This window comes from Mauremys mutica, chromosome 7 (genome assembly GCF_020497125.1).
Source record: "Mauremys mutica isolate MM-2020 ecotype Southern chromosome 7, ASM2049712v1, whole genome shotgun sequence".
Lineage (NCBI taxonomy): Eukaryota > Metazoa > Chordata > Testudines > Geoemydidae > Mauremys > Mauremys mutica.
Window position 1 is genome coordinate 101,306,678 of NC_059078.1, and position 20,412 is coordinate 101,327,089.

Here is a 20,412-nt window from a genome sequence, read left to right on the forward strand (position 1 = left end):
AGGAAAAAATAACAAAGATTTTCTTCTCAATTGTGTTCTAAAATAATGGTTAAGGTATATAGAAATATAAATTATAATGTTATCTGCAGGCATGCAAAATTCTGCAAAAAACTGTAAAGGTGTTCAGATCTACGTTAGAGGAGAGACCTAACAGAAAGTCTGAACTGGGCTTTATAATTGCATCCCTTGAAGCCAGGTACCTTTTTATATAGTAATATATGTATGCATTATGTCTGTAGTATTTGTTTTTTGGGGGATATGATACTAGCTATATATGTTATGTTTAGTAAAGAAGCTTCTTTACTTTAGATGTAAATTTTAAAATTATAAAGTTGTTTCCCTTTGCTATGGACATTCTGTTATCAGAGTTTTTTATACAATTTACTATTCCCTGAGTGTATCTGTCATATTTTTTTGTCCTGCTACTCCTTTGTAACTATATAGTGTTTTTCCTCCAAGAACCTAAAAACATCTTAAAGATATTGTCTCAGTACATCATGTTACATTTTTTATACAAATTGGTTAATATTTCTGGTAGAAACAGGAATCACGAGTCCTGACACCTAATGTTGCGATCTAATCAGTAGGCCTTGCTTCTTTCCTTCTGCCAGTTTTGGCATTTAAATTATTATATACGAATCACAGGTGTGGTTTTTTTGTAGACGTGTTATGGTACCCACAAGCCATCAAGTAATGATACTCACAAGACTCACATTCTAGAATTTTTCTTCTGGGGAAAGATGTCAGTCTGAGAGAACATTTTTTGAATAAAGTCAAATTTCAAAACTCATCCTCTGATTGGAGTGAAGGTCTGAGTTCTTAGCTTAATGATGCCATTTTCCTCACTGGGAAGCAAATAACAGCTTACATTCTGGGTTTGACTACTGTCCCTTCTCAAATTTTCCATGGCAACGCTGGTCTATTCTAGCTGAGGATCTGGCCCAGAACATTTGTGTAAGAAATAATCTATTTTATGACTTTTAGATAGGAATATGGATGTCATTTATAATTCAGCCCAACTTTACTTTGATATTTTTTATGTATGCTTAAGAGTGTTTTCTTTAGTTAACTCCTTGTGATGCTGTTAATCTTTAATGCCTAATTCTCCTTTCCTAATTTTGTATATTGCATGTAGCCCCGTTAAGTGTTAAAATCTAAGGGTATGTCTATACAGCAGCTGGAAGCGTGCTTCCCAGTGCTGGTAGACAGATATGCATTAGCTCTGTTTAAGCTAGTAGATTAAAATAGCAGTGCAGCTGCAGCAGCCCGGGCAGTGGCTCAGACTAACACCCAAGTACAAGCCTGCATACCCCCTCAGGTAGCTAGACATTCAGTTTTACTGCTATTTTGAGTATGCTAGTTTGAGCAGAGCTAGCATGTCCATCTATAAGAACTGGAATGCACCCTCCCAATTGCTGCGTAGACATACCCTTGTGAATCTTATGGTTTTATATAGTTTGCCCTACCTGCCTGAGGCTGATGTGTTTAAACTAACAGAAGTCATAGTCTAAAATCAGAAATATAGCTTATTATGACTACTTTTGGAGTGTGCTACCGAGCTCTGTAATCTAACCTAAGTTAGAGGGATCCAGGAAGAAGCCCTTTGCCCTGTGAATTTAAATCCTAGCAGAATGAACATCTACATTTGAGCTGGGAGGTATGATTCCCTGCTCACATAGATGTACCCACGCTAGTTCTGCTAGAGCAAGCATGCTAAAAATAGTAGTGTAGCCAGGATAACCTGAGCAGCAGCTCAGGCTAAGCACCCAAATAGAAACCCACCTTGACCCCCTGGGAACATACACTGGATACTAGCTTGAGCTGATGCCTATGCCTACCCAGGCTACACTGCTATTTTTAGTGCACTAGCTCAAGCAGAGTAAGCGCAGGTATTCACATCTCTCAACTCAAATGTAGACATACCCTAAGGGTTAATTTGGTGAAAGTGAAACCCATATTTATTTTACCCTCTGTTATATATTTTAAATCATGTTACTTGAAAGGTGTTATTTGAGATGTTAAAGTATGAATTTGGGTGGGTAGGAAGAGGAGGGATGTCCATAATATTCAGATCAATAACATTTTTTCCAAAGTCCAGTAGCATTTGGATTATATGGGCAAGATATAATGGACCTATTAACTGGGTCCTTTTCTTACTTGATGTTTTTCAACTAAGAAGAATACATATATCTACCAGCAAAGCCATCCCTTGTGTGGGGCGAATTGGGGCGACACCTCTGGGCCCTGCGCTTTGCAGGCCCTGCCAGCCAGTGCGATTGGCCTGCGCGGTCAGGGCGGAAGTGACGGATTCGTCTCTTCCACCCTAAGCCCCGCACTCCCCTAGGGACGGCCCTGTCTATCAGACTAAGAGCTATCTCTTTTAGGGTGACCAGGTGTCCAGATTTTATAGGGACAGTCCTGATTTTTGGGTCTTTTTTTTTATATAGGCTCATATTACCCCCCCACCCCATATCCCGATTTTTCACACTTGCTGTCTGGTCACCCTAATCACTTTTCAATTTACTGCTCATATGTAGTTGTCTCCTTTTTCTTGTAATTACAATATCACTCCAGTCATTTTTATTTTAGCTGAATATGGACCTCTCAGTTTGGCTATCTTTTAAATGACTGCTTAGACCTAGGTCAATGTATTAAATGAATATGCATCTAATAATTGGCACCATGGCATCACACAGATGATGTTGAAACATTGTTTCTGAAAGCCATGCTTTGTGTATTTTATTTTAAAACTACATCTAATTGTTTGAGCACATTAAAATTATATAAAGAATTAGAGGGGTTCCTCCTCCAGATCTATTACAGACAGAAAAATAGAAAGGGATGCAGAAAGAAAAATAATCAGCAGTTTTTGGACACAAATCTGAGGTTAATACTTAAGCTGTTTCTCACAATTCTTAACCCCATGCTAGCATATATTCTATTATTCTCCATAGGAGAACACTTATTCAAATAAAATATGCCCAAAATTTCATGAAGGTTAAAGCTGAGTCCTCTCAGTTATCAAGTATGCTACAGGAACTATATGATGAATTAATTCAAATTGAGGAGGACTTTCTTCGTTATGGATATAAAGATCACAGTGCTGAGATCCTGCTGGAACGTGCAAATATTCACAGGTAAACTTACAAATTTGCTGGAAATGTTTTTTACGCCTTAGTTAAAAAAATCTTCAGGTGTCTGATTTAGAGTAAGATTTCAGCTGTCTGGGAAAAAAGTACAGGAGGGTTAATAATATCACGTACTTCTATATCCTGATTTTGGATTCACATTGTCATTATTGATGGAATATATCAACAAGTGTTCTGTAAAATCAAGGATTGACTGTTCCTATGCCTGTAGCAGCTGTTGTTACAAGATTTATGATTATCTGCACTACCTCTGAGGTCAGAATAAAGCACCAAGGATTCTTTCTATTTTAGGGCCATTTGATTGCTGAACCAGCCCTTGGCATAAGTTAAGTAGCCACAGGATTCCTTTAATTTATGTCTCTTGAACAATTCCCTAGAGGCAGTTGTTATGGCTAGAGATTGCCAGAGCACAGTGTACTTCAACTTCCAGCTTTTCCCAGGGCACCCCTATTCAGAGACTGGGAGAATGGGAAGCGTAAAGCCAGCTATGCTAGTCGTATGCCATTGGGGCATACCTTCTGGCAGAAGACTCTCCACCTATCAGTTTAGGGCATCTTTAAGTTCTCTTTATGTTGCTGTAGAGTGCAGAGGGGACTTAACCTGGTCCAAGAATCAGGCCTTTAAAAAATTAATGCTTAAATATTTACTTTTTGAATTTGAGTCTTAAACAATATACACAGACAATGCAAGTTAGTTGTTCATTGAGCATTTTGAATATTTATAGCATTATAGAAGTAATAATATTTTATGCTACTACTCTTGTAAAACTGTGTTGCTTTTTTACAGAACAATTGCAACACATACAGAAGATGAAGAAGAAAAACATAGTCGCTATCTAGATGCGTACAAGTTAGCTCAGAAAGCCGTATATGAAGAAGAAGAAGTGTTTAACAGTATCTGGAGCTTGCTTCCAGTTCACGAGGTAAATGGGTAAATACTTTTATTGTATGCAAGATCTGTTCAATTAGTATTATTATTAATTGTATTACAGCAGTTCCTACAATCCCCATCAGAGATGGTGCCCCATTGTGGCAGGCAGGGTACAGAGTGAGAGACAATCTCTGCCCAAAGGAGTTTAGATTCTATATAGACAAGACATAAAAAAGATGGAAGGGAAAATGGAGACCCAGAGAGATGAGATGATTTGTCTAAAGTCACACAGGAGGCCATTGGCAGAGCTCGGAACTGAATCTAGGTCTCCATAGTCCCAGTCCAGTGCCCTGTCCACTAAGCACCTGTTTACTAAATCATATCGTAAATATTTTTACACCAATAACATTCTTTGTAAAATTTGACAAAAAATTAGATACTAGCATTGCAAATATATTCTTTCTTTTGAAATAAGCTAATTTCCCACTCATTTTTTCAGCATTTAATTCCAATATTTATCCAGATACTAAAGAAATCAATCAAAAACATAACTACCTGAATTTGACATTATTCTCACAAATATTCAGTATAAATCCATCATAAATTTGAAACCCTGCATAATAAAGTACAGCAAACTTGAGGAAGAAAAAGCAAATTAGGAATGCCAATTAATAGAAATTCTAAAAGATAAACTATGGTTTCACTCAAACCTTACAAAAGAAAAAATATGACGTTACGATGAAAAATCATCATAACTCAGATAAAAAAAACTATAAGGAATTTGTATTGACAGTTTTTGATCAGGCTGTATACCAGTTCACCAAAGTTCAATAAATGATTTGTCAGATAATGAAAATAAAAGAAGTTGGAATGAAAATAAAAATAATAGCTCAGGATAAATTTGTCGCAAAATTTAAGACTTTTTTTATTTCATGCTTCATGTAATGCAGAAAAGAAAAATTTCCCATATAAAATTGAATTTTCCATTTATCCCAAATATTCTAAATATTATGGGCCAGATTCTCCAGCCCACTCTGCTTCCTTTGTGCCACTTGAGTAGCACAGTCTGAGCAGGGGCTGGCCATAACTACCAGGTAGAAATACATGCTAACAGGCATGGAGCAGGCATAACTAGTTCCTACACCTCCCTCCCTGCAGCCTCCAGTGCAGGCCAGGAATCCCAACTAGCAGATCTTTGGGGATTACTTACAGCTGCCAAAAGTTAGAGTAGTCCCAGGCTGTTGTAACTTTCACTGGGCGGGGCAAAAAAAGGGAGCCCAAACTTCCCCCAGTTCCCTCCACTGTAGATTATCTGCCCTCTCCTCACACACCACCTTCTAATCTCTGAGGTGAACAATGTGTTTAGTTAGTTCAAAGGAGTTTATTACATTTACCTAGCCCAGTGCTGTGGCCTCAGTTTGTTTGAGACTCAGAAGCTTTTTACCAGCAGAGCACATGAAACCAAGTTTTCCTGTTAAATACCATAACTTCCCTTTCATTGTGAAATGAGAAATGTCATTACTTCCCTTTCATTGTGAAATGAGAAGCCAAATTCCATTCTTAGTTTACTTCTGTGCAACTCTAATGAAGGGTCCACACAGAAAGTTAGTGCATGGCACTGTAGTGTGAGGTAGATTGACTCCCCTTTGTGCCACGCACTGACTTGGTTGTTTAGACATGTGTAATTGAGAGCAGAATTGGCCCTTAGTACAGAGTAAATATTTAGGCCCTAATCATGCAAATAGATCTATATGAAGGTAAGAATCCTCCCCTCCCCACCCCCGCCCCCACTTTTCCCCCCAGAAGTCTGACATACTGAGATCAGTTGTCTTTTGCTGGTACTTCTAAAAATGGTACAGATAGCATATTTTTGAAGGATAGCTGTTTTCATTTGTCCAAGTTGTTTTTAGCCCATAGACTCATTTCTGCTACCTAGTAGTCTGTCTAAATGATAAATTATGATGGACACCACAGCTAGCTGTTACTTGGCTAAAGCACTTACCTGCCTAAGACAGTACCAAGAAGAATTGTGCTTTCCTGCTGTGGGGGCTCACTCTGCTAAAATTGCCTAGATCGGCTAGAAGTGAAATGGCAAGGAAGGGAAGTAAGCATTGTGTTGGGTATTAGGAAATATATATCCCCTTTCTTTTTGAACTAGCATACAGTAAGTTATTAGGTGAGAAATATACCTTCTGTATGGTCTGTGATGATACAAAAATGATATCTAGATCTGTCAGAAATATACAGGATAAGGGAAGACCGTTATACAGTTACAACTAGTCAAAAATAGGTCACTCCCTAATACTATGAATGCACAGTGGGATAAGAACTAGAGGCCATTATAAACTTCACCACTTTCTACTCCAAGTGCAAGGTCCATTTCTTTGACCTTACTTTCTCTAACAAATACAAAGCTGCTGAAAGGTGCTCAGATACTACAGCGATACATATAGTGCAACAATCTACACAGAATAGAGCAGGACACATTTTAAAAAAAAACCCAGAGATCTGAGTTGAAAAGGGATGCATGTGTGTATGTCGGTCCCTTCTACTTGGCCAGTGATGCAGCTCTGGATACCCTACTTGTCCAGTTTTCCCATATGTTTCTCCATGATTTTTCCCTTGTGACTTTTTACATGTGGAAAAACTTTTGTGAGCTGGTCTGAAATGCCACTATCCTCTGACCTCACCTGAAGACCCACTTCTACATTGATGCAAATGATTTTGGCAAGGATGTGAAGAATTTCAGGATAGTCTGTATATTTTTGTGTATAAAAATAAAGTAGGTTATATTTTCTGGATGAGGGCAGTTGCCACCTGTCCTCTTTACTTGTCTATTGTACCCTTATTTCTTTCCCTGCTTTATTATTTTCATTGAAATATCACTGTGTGCTATAGTGTGTCAATCTCATTATTGTTTATTTAAAATGTATGCCTCAAATAATTAAGAGTTCTGAAATTCTAACTTTAATCCAATAAATTAGCAAAAATATTAACACTGTGTATTTAAAGATAGATTGGGCAGGGTGGCGCATGCCTGTTATCCCAGCTGCTTGGGAGGCTAAGGCTGGTGGATTGCTCGGGGGTTCTGAGCTGCGGTATGCTATGCTAGACTGGCTAGAACATGACTGATGTGTGGTAATCAACTCTCTCTCTGTGAGAACTGATGGACCGATGGATTAAGGTGATTTAAAGATAGACTTCCACTCAGTTTTCTTATATTTCAGATTAAAAATATTAGTATTCCATTAATGAGACGGCTTGCTAATATGAAGCTAAGCTTTGTGGAAATTAATTTGGATATTCTTCATCTTGTTAATGTGGAAAAAAAGCTGAAAGAACTGAGAGAGGGATCACTTAATCAAGTTGTTGAAGAATTTGTCAGATTAACACCTGATAGTGCTTCTGTGGAACAGGTAATTACATATGATCCTGCCTATGATTTAGCTATAAATGTTATATTTAAAAAAATCCTTGTGCTAGGCTAGAGGGATTGCCTTAGCAGATCTTCCTCTTCTGATTAATAACTGCTAAACAGGAGAAAGGGCTGGCAAATCTTTCATTTGAATACTGGGGCACAGAACATTCAAGTATGGGTTTTCACTAGCTTGTTATGACGTTGGTCATTCTCTGTACCAAAAAGGCTATTGTCTCTCCAAGGCAAAGACTTGAGGATAATTGTCAGAAGCAAAAGTTGAGTAAAATTGAGCTGTGTTTTCACTGAACTACATTTTCCACATTAAATCACACTCTTTTCACCACCCATACACATACTATGACTGCAGCATTGTAATTCATCCTTAAGGCCCTTCATTTTCAGGTTTTACTGAGAAATTCCCAGGTTTTAAAAAAGCAATTTGGTTTTTTTACAGATTTTTCACCTGAATTTTGGACCACTCAACGACATGAAAATACTGATTATTTTAAGAAAATCCAATATATTTCATTAGGTAGTTGTGTTTGTTAATAATAAATTAGTCTTAGTGTAAATGTAAGGCTGTCTGTTAAAGTAAGGCAATGTAATGGAAGATACATATGCATGCATATGCATATGTGTATGTTCTATTGATACACTTCATGAAATAAACCACAATATTTAACTATTTTACTTTCAGAGCTGTTACTTTTTTCTGTATGTTGCTTTTTTTCTGTCCTCCCATTCCCCAATATTAACCCCCAGATTTATCCTGAAAACCATGAAGTTAAATTTATGCACCGATTTTTCACTCATTTTTCAATATTTGTAATAAACCTAAATAGAAAGGGCTTTGCTTATCTTCCAACTAATAGTCCCAATCAGCACTCCTGCTTTAAACTGTCTGCTATGAATCGTCATAAACATTGCATCACTGGGCACCCAGTACATCTGGGTATAGTGCTTACTATAGTGAGTTTAGAGGATCAACCCCTAGATTAACTCCTGCTCTTTTGGCCAGGTTCTCTGGATGTGTAAGTGGGCATAGCTCCATTTAAGTAGGTGGATCTACACTGATTCACCATAGTTGAGAATCTGGCCCTCTGACACTTTCTACTCTTACTAGTCCACCAGTGTGTGTATGAAGTTAACCTTGCACATTCCACCAACATATGTAGTTATTTTAGAAAAAAAAATCCAGTGGTTCTCTACATAACAGGAGAAGGATTGTTCTAAGAAATTAATGCCTGGAAGCTGAAGCTAGACATACCAGAAATAAGGTGCAAATTTTTAACAGTGAGGGTAATTCATCATTGAAACAATTTACCAAGAGATGTTGTGCATTCTCTGTCACTTGAAGTCTTTAAATGAGTATTGTATGTCTTTCTAAAAGACAGGCTATAACTCGTCCAGAAAGTATGGGCTTGATGTATGAATCGCTTGGTGCAATTCTACACCCTGCATTATGCAGGTGAGCTCAGATGATCAAAACTGTCCCTTTTGGCCTTGAAAATTAACAGAGCCCTTTACATGCTTTGGAAAAGCAAATAGTGGAAATTAGTTTCCACTATTGCTAATTTTGGAGATTCTCATATTTATAAATTTTAGTATATTGAATTTCAACATTCAAAATAAAACAGATTTATTTTCTGTTTTCATTTTCTATTATTGCTTCAGGGTTCAAAAAAAAAGGGAGGAATAGAGCTGAAACTATCTTTATTTTTTCAGAGAAAAGATGATTACATGTAGTTGAATAATTAATTATTAGGTTTCACATGCAACCCCAAAACCCAATATTTCAAGCTAACGGGCAATATAAATCTATGAATCATTGATTCATTCATGATGTCTAAGAGAACATTTCTTTTATATATGAAAATGTGACTTGATTTAACATATTTTTTATTTTACCAGGGATGGATAAACATAGGACGAACTGTGGGTCACATTGCACTGGCTCAGTTAGCAAGTCTACAAAGTCTTCATACAGGATGTCCTGATATCAAAGCCAAGTACCTGTATCTCACTGGGAAAACTCTGCGTTTACTTGCAGTTAATGTGGACCCCTTAAATTCCGATATTTACTGGAATGAAAATTTAATGGTATGAATTTGGTTCTAAATTAAGATTATTAAATATATAGTGATGGTAAGTGCTTTCTAGACTGTTGCTTTTTATGTACTATTAATGCTATTTTAATTGAAGGATAGATTGTGCAAATTGCTCAGAACCCATAGTAAAAGGAGCCTTGCCTTCCCCAGAGCTGCCAGGTGCATACCTTCACTGTGTTCTACAGTTCCATGTGGCTGGCCACCTCTGCTGTAAGCCCTGCTTCCTCACTCCCTTTGAGATGTGTTCCTGGGGGCTTGTCTAAACAAATGGTTAGTGAAGGGCAAACTGAGGAGTAAATCTGCAACACAGTAGCATGCCATGCACTAACTGTCCATGTGAACCCTGCTGCTGCACACTAAAAGTTCTCTAGTGCACTTTGATCTAATCCACTTTTAAATGGGAATAAGTCATTGCACACTAGGGAACTTTTAGACAGGTCCACATAAACAGTTATTGAGCAGCACATTAGTGCTCTGTAGATTTACATCCCAGCTTGCCATGCACTGCACTGTTTGTGTACACAAGTCCCGGGAGGGACTTAGCAGTCAGTGCACTCCCAGAGCACAGAGTGTAAAATTTTGTATGTCTTTTGTATAGGCTGTGCAGTGAGAGGGAGACTTCTGCACATGTCTGTATGGGCCAGGCAGAATCTGATTCTGAATGAACGTATATAAAATACAATGAATGTTATTTGATAAGCTCAAGTTTACATCTTTTTACAATATTTTGACCACTGGGAGAAAAGAGTTGAGCTTCTTCAAATCCTGAATAAAAATGTTCATGAGAGCTGAATTGAGCAGAACATTTACCAGAATGTCAAAATAGTGATGTCAGGGACTAGAGGAGAAGGTTTTCTTTAACTCTTTCACCGCTGCTTCCCCACTACATTACTGTGTAGCACAGTGTTGCCTACTCTTGTGATTTTTATCATGTGTCTCATGATATTTGGTGCTTTCCTTAAAGCCCTAGCTCCTGGAATCAAGGAAATATGTGAGAATCTCAGTTTTTATTTTAAAATATAAAAGTAAGGTTCTAGCTCTCATGGTTGTAGAGAGAAACTTGAAAATATATACTCTAATTCTCAAAACCCAGAAGGCAAATATAACCCCCCCACCCCAATTATTTATTTTTTTAAAATCTCATGATGTTTAAGACAGTTTCATGTTTTCTGGGAACCTGACTCAGGATTTTTGAATGCTTGAGGATAGAACTACTGTTGGCATTCCACTGAAACCAGTGAAGTCACTCCCTTCCCACCATCCCCTAGTGTACTCTCATTCCCGCTTGTGGGAGGAGAGTAAGAAGATTCAGAGATGGGCTAGATTCCAGGGATTAGCCAAGGAGACAACCCTTGAATATTAGTTATTTAGTATGAGTCCTTTTAACACTGCACTGTACCTGAGTAAATACCTCATGCTCTGGTGGGCAGTTTGTGTCTCACCATTAAAGTTAATAAAGTTGTGGTCTCCTGATTAAAAATCCATCCCCATGTCTACGTTTCATTCTCCTGCGTGTCCTGATTAATGTTAGGTACTTAGCAGATACATCACTATCACATGCTAACCGGAGTTAATGCCTCATAAACTTGCTAATTCACTTGATATTATAAAGGTATTATTGTGGTGAGATACACCCTTTCTCCATTTTTAAGGCTGAAACTAGCTTCCTCTTTATCCAGCTGAATTTCACTCCTCCTAACTTTAAGCACAATAACTAATCCACTTACATTTTAGTGAGCTAGATATATTAATGAATCCTCTCTGTTATTGGTGGGTAGGAAGAAACTCCATTGAACACCATGAAGCCTCTCACAACCAAAGCAGAATGCAATGAACGTGAAATGACAAGTAGCAGTTCTCCAGTTAGTAAAAAACAACATGATGAGCAAAGGAAGAAAGCAAATGAATTAAAGGTATTTCACATAGATATTTATATAAATAACTTGATGGCTTCCTTTCTATGCCTGAGGCTGATTAGCCTCATGGTTGAGGTGTTCTTAGCAAATGAATCTGAGGCTGAAGAACGAGTGTTGTAGCAGAATTCACTCTTATAGACAATTAACATTTTAGTACAAAGCTTTTAATTAAATATCCAAAGTAAAGAAGCAAACAGAAAATGGGGTTGGCAAGCTGCCAACTTTTTCAAATACAGGTTACAAAGCCTTTTGGGCTCTTCTTTCTCATCATCTCCCCTTTTCTCCCTTCACCATTTCCTCTTCTTTCACTCTTATCTCTTTTCCCCATCTCCCTGGTTGCTGCAGGTTAGCTAGCCTCTTTTTCCGTGACTAGCTGTCATTTGGTTTAATTTGTATTCAGAACTGAGTTGGGAGAGAGTGTCTGGGATTTGCACAATGTACAGTAAATAAACAAGGCAAACTTAAATGTGCCTGTTTTTCTTGTAAGAACTTTGAATTATAGGAGAGGAAAGCCTCTTGAGGAGAAGGGGGAATTGAGAGTAAAGAGTTTTTCATTTGCCTGAGTGTGTACAATCCCATATTCTTTACCTTTGACATATTTTTGGTACATTCTTGTTCTCGAATATTTTAAAGTTTTCTGCTGCAGGTGACTGGATCAGAAGCTGAACTGCTGTCTTTATTGCTGGCAAGCAGCTTTAAAATTACACAAGCCAGTCAGAGTAGGAAGTTACTCTCATTCACAAGTGTTTAGTGAGAAACAACTATAGTGATTATACATATGCGAACAGTGCTGATTGGCTAATAATGACTGGTATTTTGGTATAATGCTAGCTAGTACATATACATAATTGTAGATGTTTTGTTGTAGACAAAATTTCTCTTTTAAAAGAAAAATATAAACTAGATTAGATGTTTTTAAAAGAATAGCTTAATCAGTATAGCTCTCCACTAACTGATCATTCAGTCTAGTCTCTTGATTGCACACTAGTAACTATCACGGATGTTAATAGATATTAAATGCATTCCATACAATTTTTAATCAAACTTTAAAAAAATACCATGATACAAGAACAAAACCAGATTTATCTGCCAAGATTGTAGTCATCAAAAATGCATCAGTTATGTATTTATGTAATTTAACAAATATTTTAATGTAGAACATTTTTATTTTTATTATTTAGAGAAAACGGATTTTGTCCCAAAGATACCTCTCTCAGTCCAGTGAAGTTTTGCTTCAGTGCATGAATGTTGCATTCAGTAACAACATAATTGATATTCTGGCTGCTGCTAGTCTTGAAATCATTGAATGCATTGGACAATTTGATCCAGTTTCAAGTAGCCAGTTTTTGGCCCTTCATCAGGTAACACAACTATAAATATGTTTGCTGATTTTAGTGGTTTTTGTCAGTGTATTATTGACATATGACCATTGTAAAACCTTGATAATTTTCATAGTATGGACTTCAGGTTTTCCCTAGTAGATGCCATTATTGTAGCATTTTACTATGTATAAAATATCATAATAAAATTAAATGAACTAAAACGGTACTGCAATAAAAAGTGCAATTCTGCCCTTTAAAGTGAGTGTAAAAATGGCTGGGTTTCTAGGATTGTGGAAATGATGCCCTGAGTTTCTGCATTCATTGTGTTAAAGCAGATTGGAAAATTTTACCTGTACATTTGGTTTGTCAGATTTATATCTACAGCAGTATGTCCAACCCTTTGCATTGTTGACCATTTTCCAGCAACTAATTTTCAGGCTTCCTGAAGGTGGTTTAAGCTGTCTTCTTCTAGTTACTTTGTGTTTGTAGTTTCTAGATACTGAATTGCTGAAATAAATTTCCGCACACCTTTGGAAGTACTCTTCTGGCACAATCCCAGTGGGCCTGATTTGGAGGCCCAGGCTCCCATAAACTCATTAGAACTCTCCCCAGCTCAGTGCAGGGAGGAGCATTCCAGCAATCAGGACTAATGGATAGATCAATTTCAGAAAGGAAATTAATAGTTAAGAAATCTTCCAGTCTACTGCCAAAGCTTTTACACTGTTTTGTAACTGTAAATAATGGTAATATGTTTGCCATTTCATTTCACCTTTATATGACAAGCTTTTTCAATAACTATTTGTATGAAACATTTGGGAAAATAAACAAATATTAAAATATTACAGAGCTGTTCATCATCTATGATGATGAAGGATATCCTGCTAGCAGCCACTTCTAACACTAGCAGCTCTCAGCTGGCAGCACTATTGCATCTTCAGCATCACTTAAAAGAAAATGGGGACATAACCAGTAATCTTCTAAAAAATGTGGAGCAGAGGCTAACTGCTACCTCAAAGGTAACTTTTTGAATAGTACTATGTATGAGTGGAACGAAGTTGTTCTGGAGCAAAATAATGACCCATAGCAAGCAAAATTATATATTATTATGTATAATATTTATACATATGTATTAGAGTCTATACAGTTCCTTTTACAGAGGAGTATAAATGGTCCAGATGTATATTCCTATGGAAATGCTTTAATTGCTTTTAGAAAATATAAATGTTGAATTGAAATATTTTGCTATTCCTTTCTACTGATAATATTAATCAGTTTCAACATTTGGTAGTTTTTTAGCTTGATATGCAGTATAGTAGGCAAATAATTCGTGTTAATGTTATCCATGAGTTATTGGTTTAACTTCATTTATTGTGCACTACACTAAAATAGTCTTTTCTAAGTATGCCTTTTGCAAATAGCAGTGCCTTATTTTTTTAGAACTATTATACATCAGTCTCTTGATGAATGCATTGCACGTGTTGTTCATAAAAAGATAGGAAAAGTAATGTCAGTTTTAAATTATTGTACAGGCATGGGGAAATCTCTGTGTTCTTGTACAACATTTTAACATCGTAAATGAATTGCCACCAAACTTCCATATACTCATTCTCCAGCATTCAAATGACAGGTATAAAATTTTATCATTTTGTTTTGTACAAACTTTATTTTCCTTTGCCAAGTTATTTTGACTGTTTTTTTTTTACCATTTACTTCTAATTATGTTGATTTTGTAACCTAGGGTAAGTGAACAAGTTCAGAAAAAATAAGAACTGACCAAAACTCAAACATGAACCTAAAGTCATTTTTAAGTTTCCACAATTCTCTCTCTTTCTGTTCTTCCGGGTGGACAGGAGAGACTCAAAATCTTAAAAGTGGTCCACAAAATTCTACTTTACAGCCCCCATGTTTCACTATGCATCCCCATAGAGATGGTGAGAAGAGTGACACTTACTGGTTGAAGGACCAGATATGTATTAGTGAAAGTCTCTTAACAGGTGTAGCAGCAAAAGAACCTTCTCCCCAAGCTTTCACACATATACTTGGGTGATGGTTGCTTACAACTCTGCAGGCTATCTTCTTTACCTTTCTTCTGCTCCCTGAAAGGAGAGAGTTTTTTCTTTCCTTCCCCAGTCCCGTAAAGGTGTATGCATAAAGCATCTGGGAGAATGCTTTCCAATGCTGATAGACAGGCTTGAGCTATCGAACTAAAAATAGCAGTGTGGCCATGGCAGCTTCGATTAGCCACCCAAGTATAATCCCACCCAACTCCCTGGGTACATACTCAGTCAGCTAGCCCAAGTTACTGCCCGGGGCCACACTGCTATTTTTAACATGATAACTCAAATAGAGCTAGTGCATCTGTCTACCCATGCTAGGAAGCATCCTTCCAGCTGTTGTGTAGACATACCCTGAGAAAGTGGAGGTGGCAGACAAGAAAATTAGTGCAGCAATTCAAAAACCACCAGGATAGTGGGTGGATTTAACAGTGCTCATTGATCTGGCTCCATATCTTAACAATTTTGAGTAAGTGTGGCTCACTGTGCTTTGTCTCATCAATTTTCCTGCTCTGACGAGATCACATGAAGCAAGCTAGGTGCCAGTCAGCCACTTGTATGTGGGTCTCTGCAAATGCTAATGGCAGAAGCAATAGTAGCCAGCCACCCCGACGGTCTACTTGAGGGAGCAGCCCACAAGATAACCACTCCATGGTTCAGTCCAATCCCATTTTTTTCTGTGTCTATTAGATCCCCTACTGTTTGAGGATTATATCCCTCAAAAGCAATCAGGAGCAGATCTGAACATCTGGCAGTCTTTGATTTGCCAGCTTTGGACTTGCTCTGCAAGATTTGGGCATTTGCCCAAGTTCAGGAGTGCTTAATACATCTCAGGGCATCTGTGAACATGTAACATTAGAGGGCAATAATTACTTATTTGAAAGGCTGAAAGGTCTGAATATGTGAATAGTCAAATATTGCATTCTATTTTTTATTGCTTTCCATAGATCAGTGTTGTATAGTGCAATGATTGATAAGCAAAAACTCAGTAGCGGACAACAGAAAGGAAAACCAGGTCAGCCAATGGGTGAGTGTCTCTGTTTAGAAATAAAGTGATCAAAATGGTGATGTTAGGAGATCCATAGCTCTCACTGTTGCATTCAATACAAGAAAATCCAATTCATGCAATTGATATAATTTTAAGACAGAGTGCTAAGGAGTATAGTCTTACCTTAATACCTGGTAATTTATGTACATAAATACCATTAATGCCAGTGGAAGTTATATGCATGACAGATGTACTGTTTCTGTGCTTATCACTAGTCCAAATTTACAATAGTCTAATTGCATTGTTTATGAGGGCCAAAAAATGGTCATAGTCAGAAAAATGGTTATTGTAAGCTTTTTATTGTTATACCCTTTTTATAGGTCAGGCATGATTTGTGTGTTTTAAAGTATTATATGTCATAATAGTAAAATGCAAATGCATCCTTAATAGCATGGGGGAGAAATCATTTTTCTTGCCGCACCAGGGAATGTGCTTTTAGATACTTGATTCTCTTTCTGCCCTGTGTCTCCAAGTTCAAGATAGACTTATATTACTGTTTTTTTCCTCGATATTGACCATACCTAAATAATTGTGCTGTTATTTAATACTATATTTTATCACTTTATATACTGGAATTATTCAAAATGAAATATAAAAAATATGTGGCTATGTGGAAATTATTTTTTTAGAAGGAAAATGTTCTCAATTACATTTTTCTTTTATTAGTGCGGGCTAAAGTTTATCGTTTTCCTGTGAATCCTGATACAATCTTGATTTTGTTGGAAAAAGTACATCTTTACAAACAGGAAAGGATGAATAATCTCCTCAGACAGGAAGTACAAAAGAAATTCCATGTAGAGAAAATTGACTTTCAACAATGGCAAGAAACTACTCCCAAAATAGATATGGTAATATATTTGATTCAGGATTTTTATTTTTAAAAGAGACATTAAAATATATATGGAAGATAAAACAAAAAGCTGTGCAAAATAGCGCTTATCTACAATTCTTAACATTTATTCCAAATGCAATTTCTTATAAGCTCTGTAACTGTTATCTCCTGTGTATGTTCTACTTTGAAACTTACCATTATTTTCTTTGCCCTAAATAGTAGTTTGTTGTTCTGTTGTTGTTGTTATGGAAATTTTTTTCAACAGCTTTAAACTTCTTTAACAATTTAGACTGATGGAATTTTGATGTAAAATGAGATTCATAATTTTTCCCAAATGGAATATTGTATATCTTAAGAGCTCTTCATTTATACTTATATATAAAAATTAGGGGAAAAGTTTTTAAAAGAAACTATAGGAGTTAGGCACCAAGCTCCCCACTGGTTTTAATTCCCTTAGGCATTCCTGAAAATCATTAGGTCCCTATTAAACCCCAGTCCTGTGGAGATTTACATAGTGCTTAACGTTACATTGTCAATGGAACTGCTCACAGTACATAAAGTTAAGCTCTTGCATAAGTAATTGCAGGATTGGGTCCTTAATATGCTTTCACTGTGTTTAGATTGCAAGATCACAGGAAACTGATGTCAACTCAAGAACTTTGGCTTCATTAGATTAGATATGCTTTTACACACAGTAGTTAATTTTCTCGCAGGCATACAATATGTGATGTTCAAATGCCAAACTTTTTTCTTAACTTATAGCCTCCTAACAAAAGCATTGAAAAACAACTATTTTTTTTCATTATTATTTATCTATAGTTTAATAAAAAAGGTTGATCAAACAGTTCTTTGTCTGAACTGGAAACGATTGTCAGTGTTTCATGTCCCGTGTGCTGCATAATAACGTGAGAAGACTCCATGCTTCTAAAGCTGAAATGGTGGTTTATTTTAAAGCACCTATGTACAGATTTGCTGCAACTGCAGCTAGCATTCAAGTCATTTGCACACAGACTGACTTCTTGGTGCCTCTTCCAGACTCTTCTTTCCTGCAATCAGCACTTGTCCAAGTTTCTTGTAGGTTGCTACAGTCACTACTAGTAAAAGCAGGCCTCTAGTTATTAGGTGACGATACACATGTAACTGGGTGATAAATAACATGTCTGAGAAGAGAACCCTGGCTTTTTAAAAACTTTAAATGCTTATTTTTTATTTAAAACAAATCTTTGAACACTGCCAATTATCAGGAAGGAATTTTAAAACCAAAAAGAGACACTTACCTTTTCTATCCCAGTGTCCCTCAGCAAAAACCCTGATTAAATCTGGTAGGCAAAATATTGATGATTTTGTTTGTAGCCATAGCTAGCCTTAGTTGTTACGGAGAGCTATGTGATAGTTATTTTGGTTCCCTCTCCTCTCCCTTCCTTTTGACCAACAGGGAATTACATAGGTTAGAATGAACAAGGCCAGAGTTTTAAAACACTGGCCTCCATGTGTGCATATGAACTGTATGTATTCAGATACCTATAATGACACTTGAAAGGCTAACACCTGCCTGTTCAGTTAATAAATGCTGTCACTTGCCTGCAAACGATAGAATTTACTTCACAGAGCCCATCTGCTACATGTGGATACGATAGCATTTATCAACTGTACGTACAGCCATTTAGTACTTCACAGTTGCATGTGTAAGTATTTGCGCGCACACATAGTTATACCCACACAAATGGAGACTGTGGTGAGATAGCTATAAAAAATGGACCTTTCAATGTAAAATTAAATTTTTGTGTTTTTAACTTTTCCTTTCTATGCTATTCAGTTATTTCCCCCTTCTTTTTATTTCTAATCTACTTTCTCCCTCCTCTCTGTCCATTTCTTCTTTCACCTCCTTTCATCTTTCCCTTCAGTTCTCTTCCCATCTGTTTTCCTCAACTTGTTTGAGTCCCTCATCAGTCTCTCTCCCTCTCAGGCCATACCTTTTCTCTACCACTCCCATCTACTATTCCTTGATTTGTGCCATCACTTTACTTCTCTCTTTTCCTGGTCTTCTCTCTTCTTCCTCCTCCTCCTCCTCCTAGCTAGCTTCTTTACAGCAATCACTTGTTTTCAGTATAAAGTATTTGTGGCTAAAATATCCCATTTTATATCCCCAGGCATTATTGCACTGATTCTTGCATTAGAGAAGGGATTGTCAACAAAATCCTGACATTAATAAAGCGTTCAAAGAGAACAATTTTGAAACAGTTCATTCAATGATTTAAGGAAAATTGTTTATTTTAATTTTATAATGTTTCAATTATCATAATGATTCAATTTAGCCCTGATTAACCTATTGTACTTCCCATCTTTGTTGTCATTTAACTTTGTAAGGATTCTAATGATTTTTTTATTTTTATGATAGACTCTAACAGAAAACATAAATGAAAATGAGAAAAAGTTTACATCAGATTTCTCTGATATTTTAAAAGCCATGGAAGAATATCTGAAACCAGTTTTGCCAGTATTTGATTTTACTGATTTTAGGTAAGATTTTTACAAATGTTTTATCATCTCCTTTCCTAAATCATATTAAAATTAACATTAAAAATATTTATAAAGTTAGTTCCTGATCCTGCAAAAACATATACACATGCTTAGTTTTAAGCAGGAATAGTCCCATGAAAGGAACTACTTATGTTCTTAAAGGTAATATATGTAAGTCTTTGCAGAATCAGGTCTTAAATAGGACTAATGGCCATCACTGTTAAATGTTATTGTATAACAAAAGTTATATAGTGTTAAAATTAGAGTTGAAACATTATCATTAAACTATGTAAGGCTTGCATTTACCAAGGAACCTAAGGGAGTTAGGCCCTCCAACATCCACTGAATTTCAATGAGATTTAGACACTTACTTCCTTTACAATGCTTTGAAAATCCAAGTTTGCCATGATATATGTAGTATTTTGAGATATAATTCTTATTTTCAGACAGCAGAGTCCATCAATTTCAACAGCAGAATCAGGAAAAACAAAAGCCAAAGATAAGGAGACAAAACATACTGGATTACAAGGTATGTCATATCTAGAAAATAATATGTAAGGACAGATTTTGAAATCTTGATACGCACACCCTTCCTCCCTCCCCCCCCGCAACAGTTTGTACGTACAAATAGTTGTAAGTCTAGTTTAGGACATTTACTGTACATGTCCAGGTATTTGATTATGCCTGCAAAATAGCTGATTAGATTATCCACTGTCTTCAAAACTGCACAAGCCCATAGCAAGCCAATTTATTTGGGAGAAAAGCTGACCCATTGCAGAAGGTCAAAAAGAGAGAACTTTTCTGGGGTCCATCAGTCTCCTTATTCATCTTCTCCTCCACTCTTCTAGGCTGTGGGGGTTTGTACAGTCCTAGGCTTGATCTATACTGAAAAGTGACATCAGCATAGGTATTTTGGTCAGGGGTGTGAAAAAAACAAAACACCCCTGACCAACATAGTTCTGCCACGAAAAACCACAGTGTGTATGCAGCTATGCCGATGGAATATAATCTTAGCTAAATTGATGAATGCAGTATCTACACTACAGCTTATGTTGGAATAACTTTATGTCACTCAGGGTTGCGAAAAAATCACCCTCACCCCCAGCCCCCTGAGCGACATAAATTACACTGACATAAGCACCAGTGTGAACAGGGGAGAGCTTCTCCCACTGACA

At 36.7% G+C, this 20,412-nt stretch overlaps 1 protein-coding gene across 1 annotated transcript in view; it reads left to right on the forward strand.

Annotated features, from left to right (window-relative positions):
* The window catches only part of CFAP46 (cilia and flagella associated protein 46), a 155,567-nt gene that overhangs the window by 102,733 nt on the left and 32,422 nt on the right, over window positions 1-20,412 (forward strand). The window contains exons 39-51 of the mRNA XM_045025832.1: window positions 90-196; window positions 2,955-3,137; window positions 3,936-4,071; window positions 7,247-7,435; window positions 9,349-9,537; window positions 11,324-11,458; window positions 12,643-12,822; window positions 13,629-13,799; window positions 14,313-14,410; window positions 15,785-15,864; window positions 16,552-16,733; window positions 19,116-19,237; window positions 19,684-19,766. Of these exons, the coding sequence (XP_044881767.1) occupies window positions 90-196; window positions 2,955-3,137; window positions 3,936-4,071; window positions 7,247-7,435; window positions 9,349-9,537; window positions 11,324-11,458; window positions 12,643-12,822; window positions 13,629-13,799; window positions 14,313-14,410; window positions 15,785-15,864; window positions 16,552-16,733; window positions 19,116-19,237; window positions 19,684-19,766 (1,855 nt within the window). The remainder of the gene's footprint in view (window positions 1-89; window positions 197-2,954; window positions 3,138-3,935; window positions 4,072-7,246; window positions 7,436-9,348; window positions 9,538-11,323; window positions 11,459-12,642; window positions 12,823-13,628; window positions 13,800-14,312; window positions 14,411-15,784; window positions 15,865-16,551; window positions 16,734-19,115; window positions 19,238-19,683; window positions 19,767-20,412) is intronic.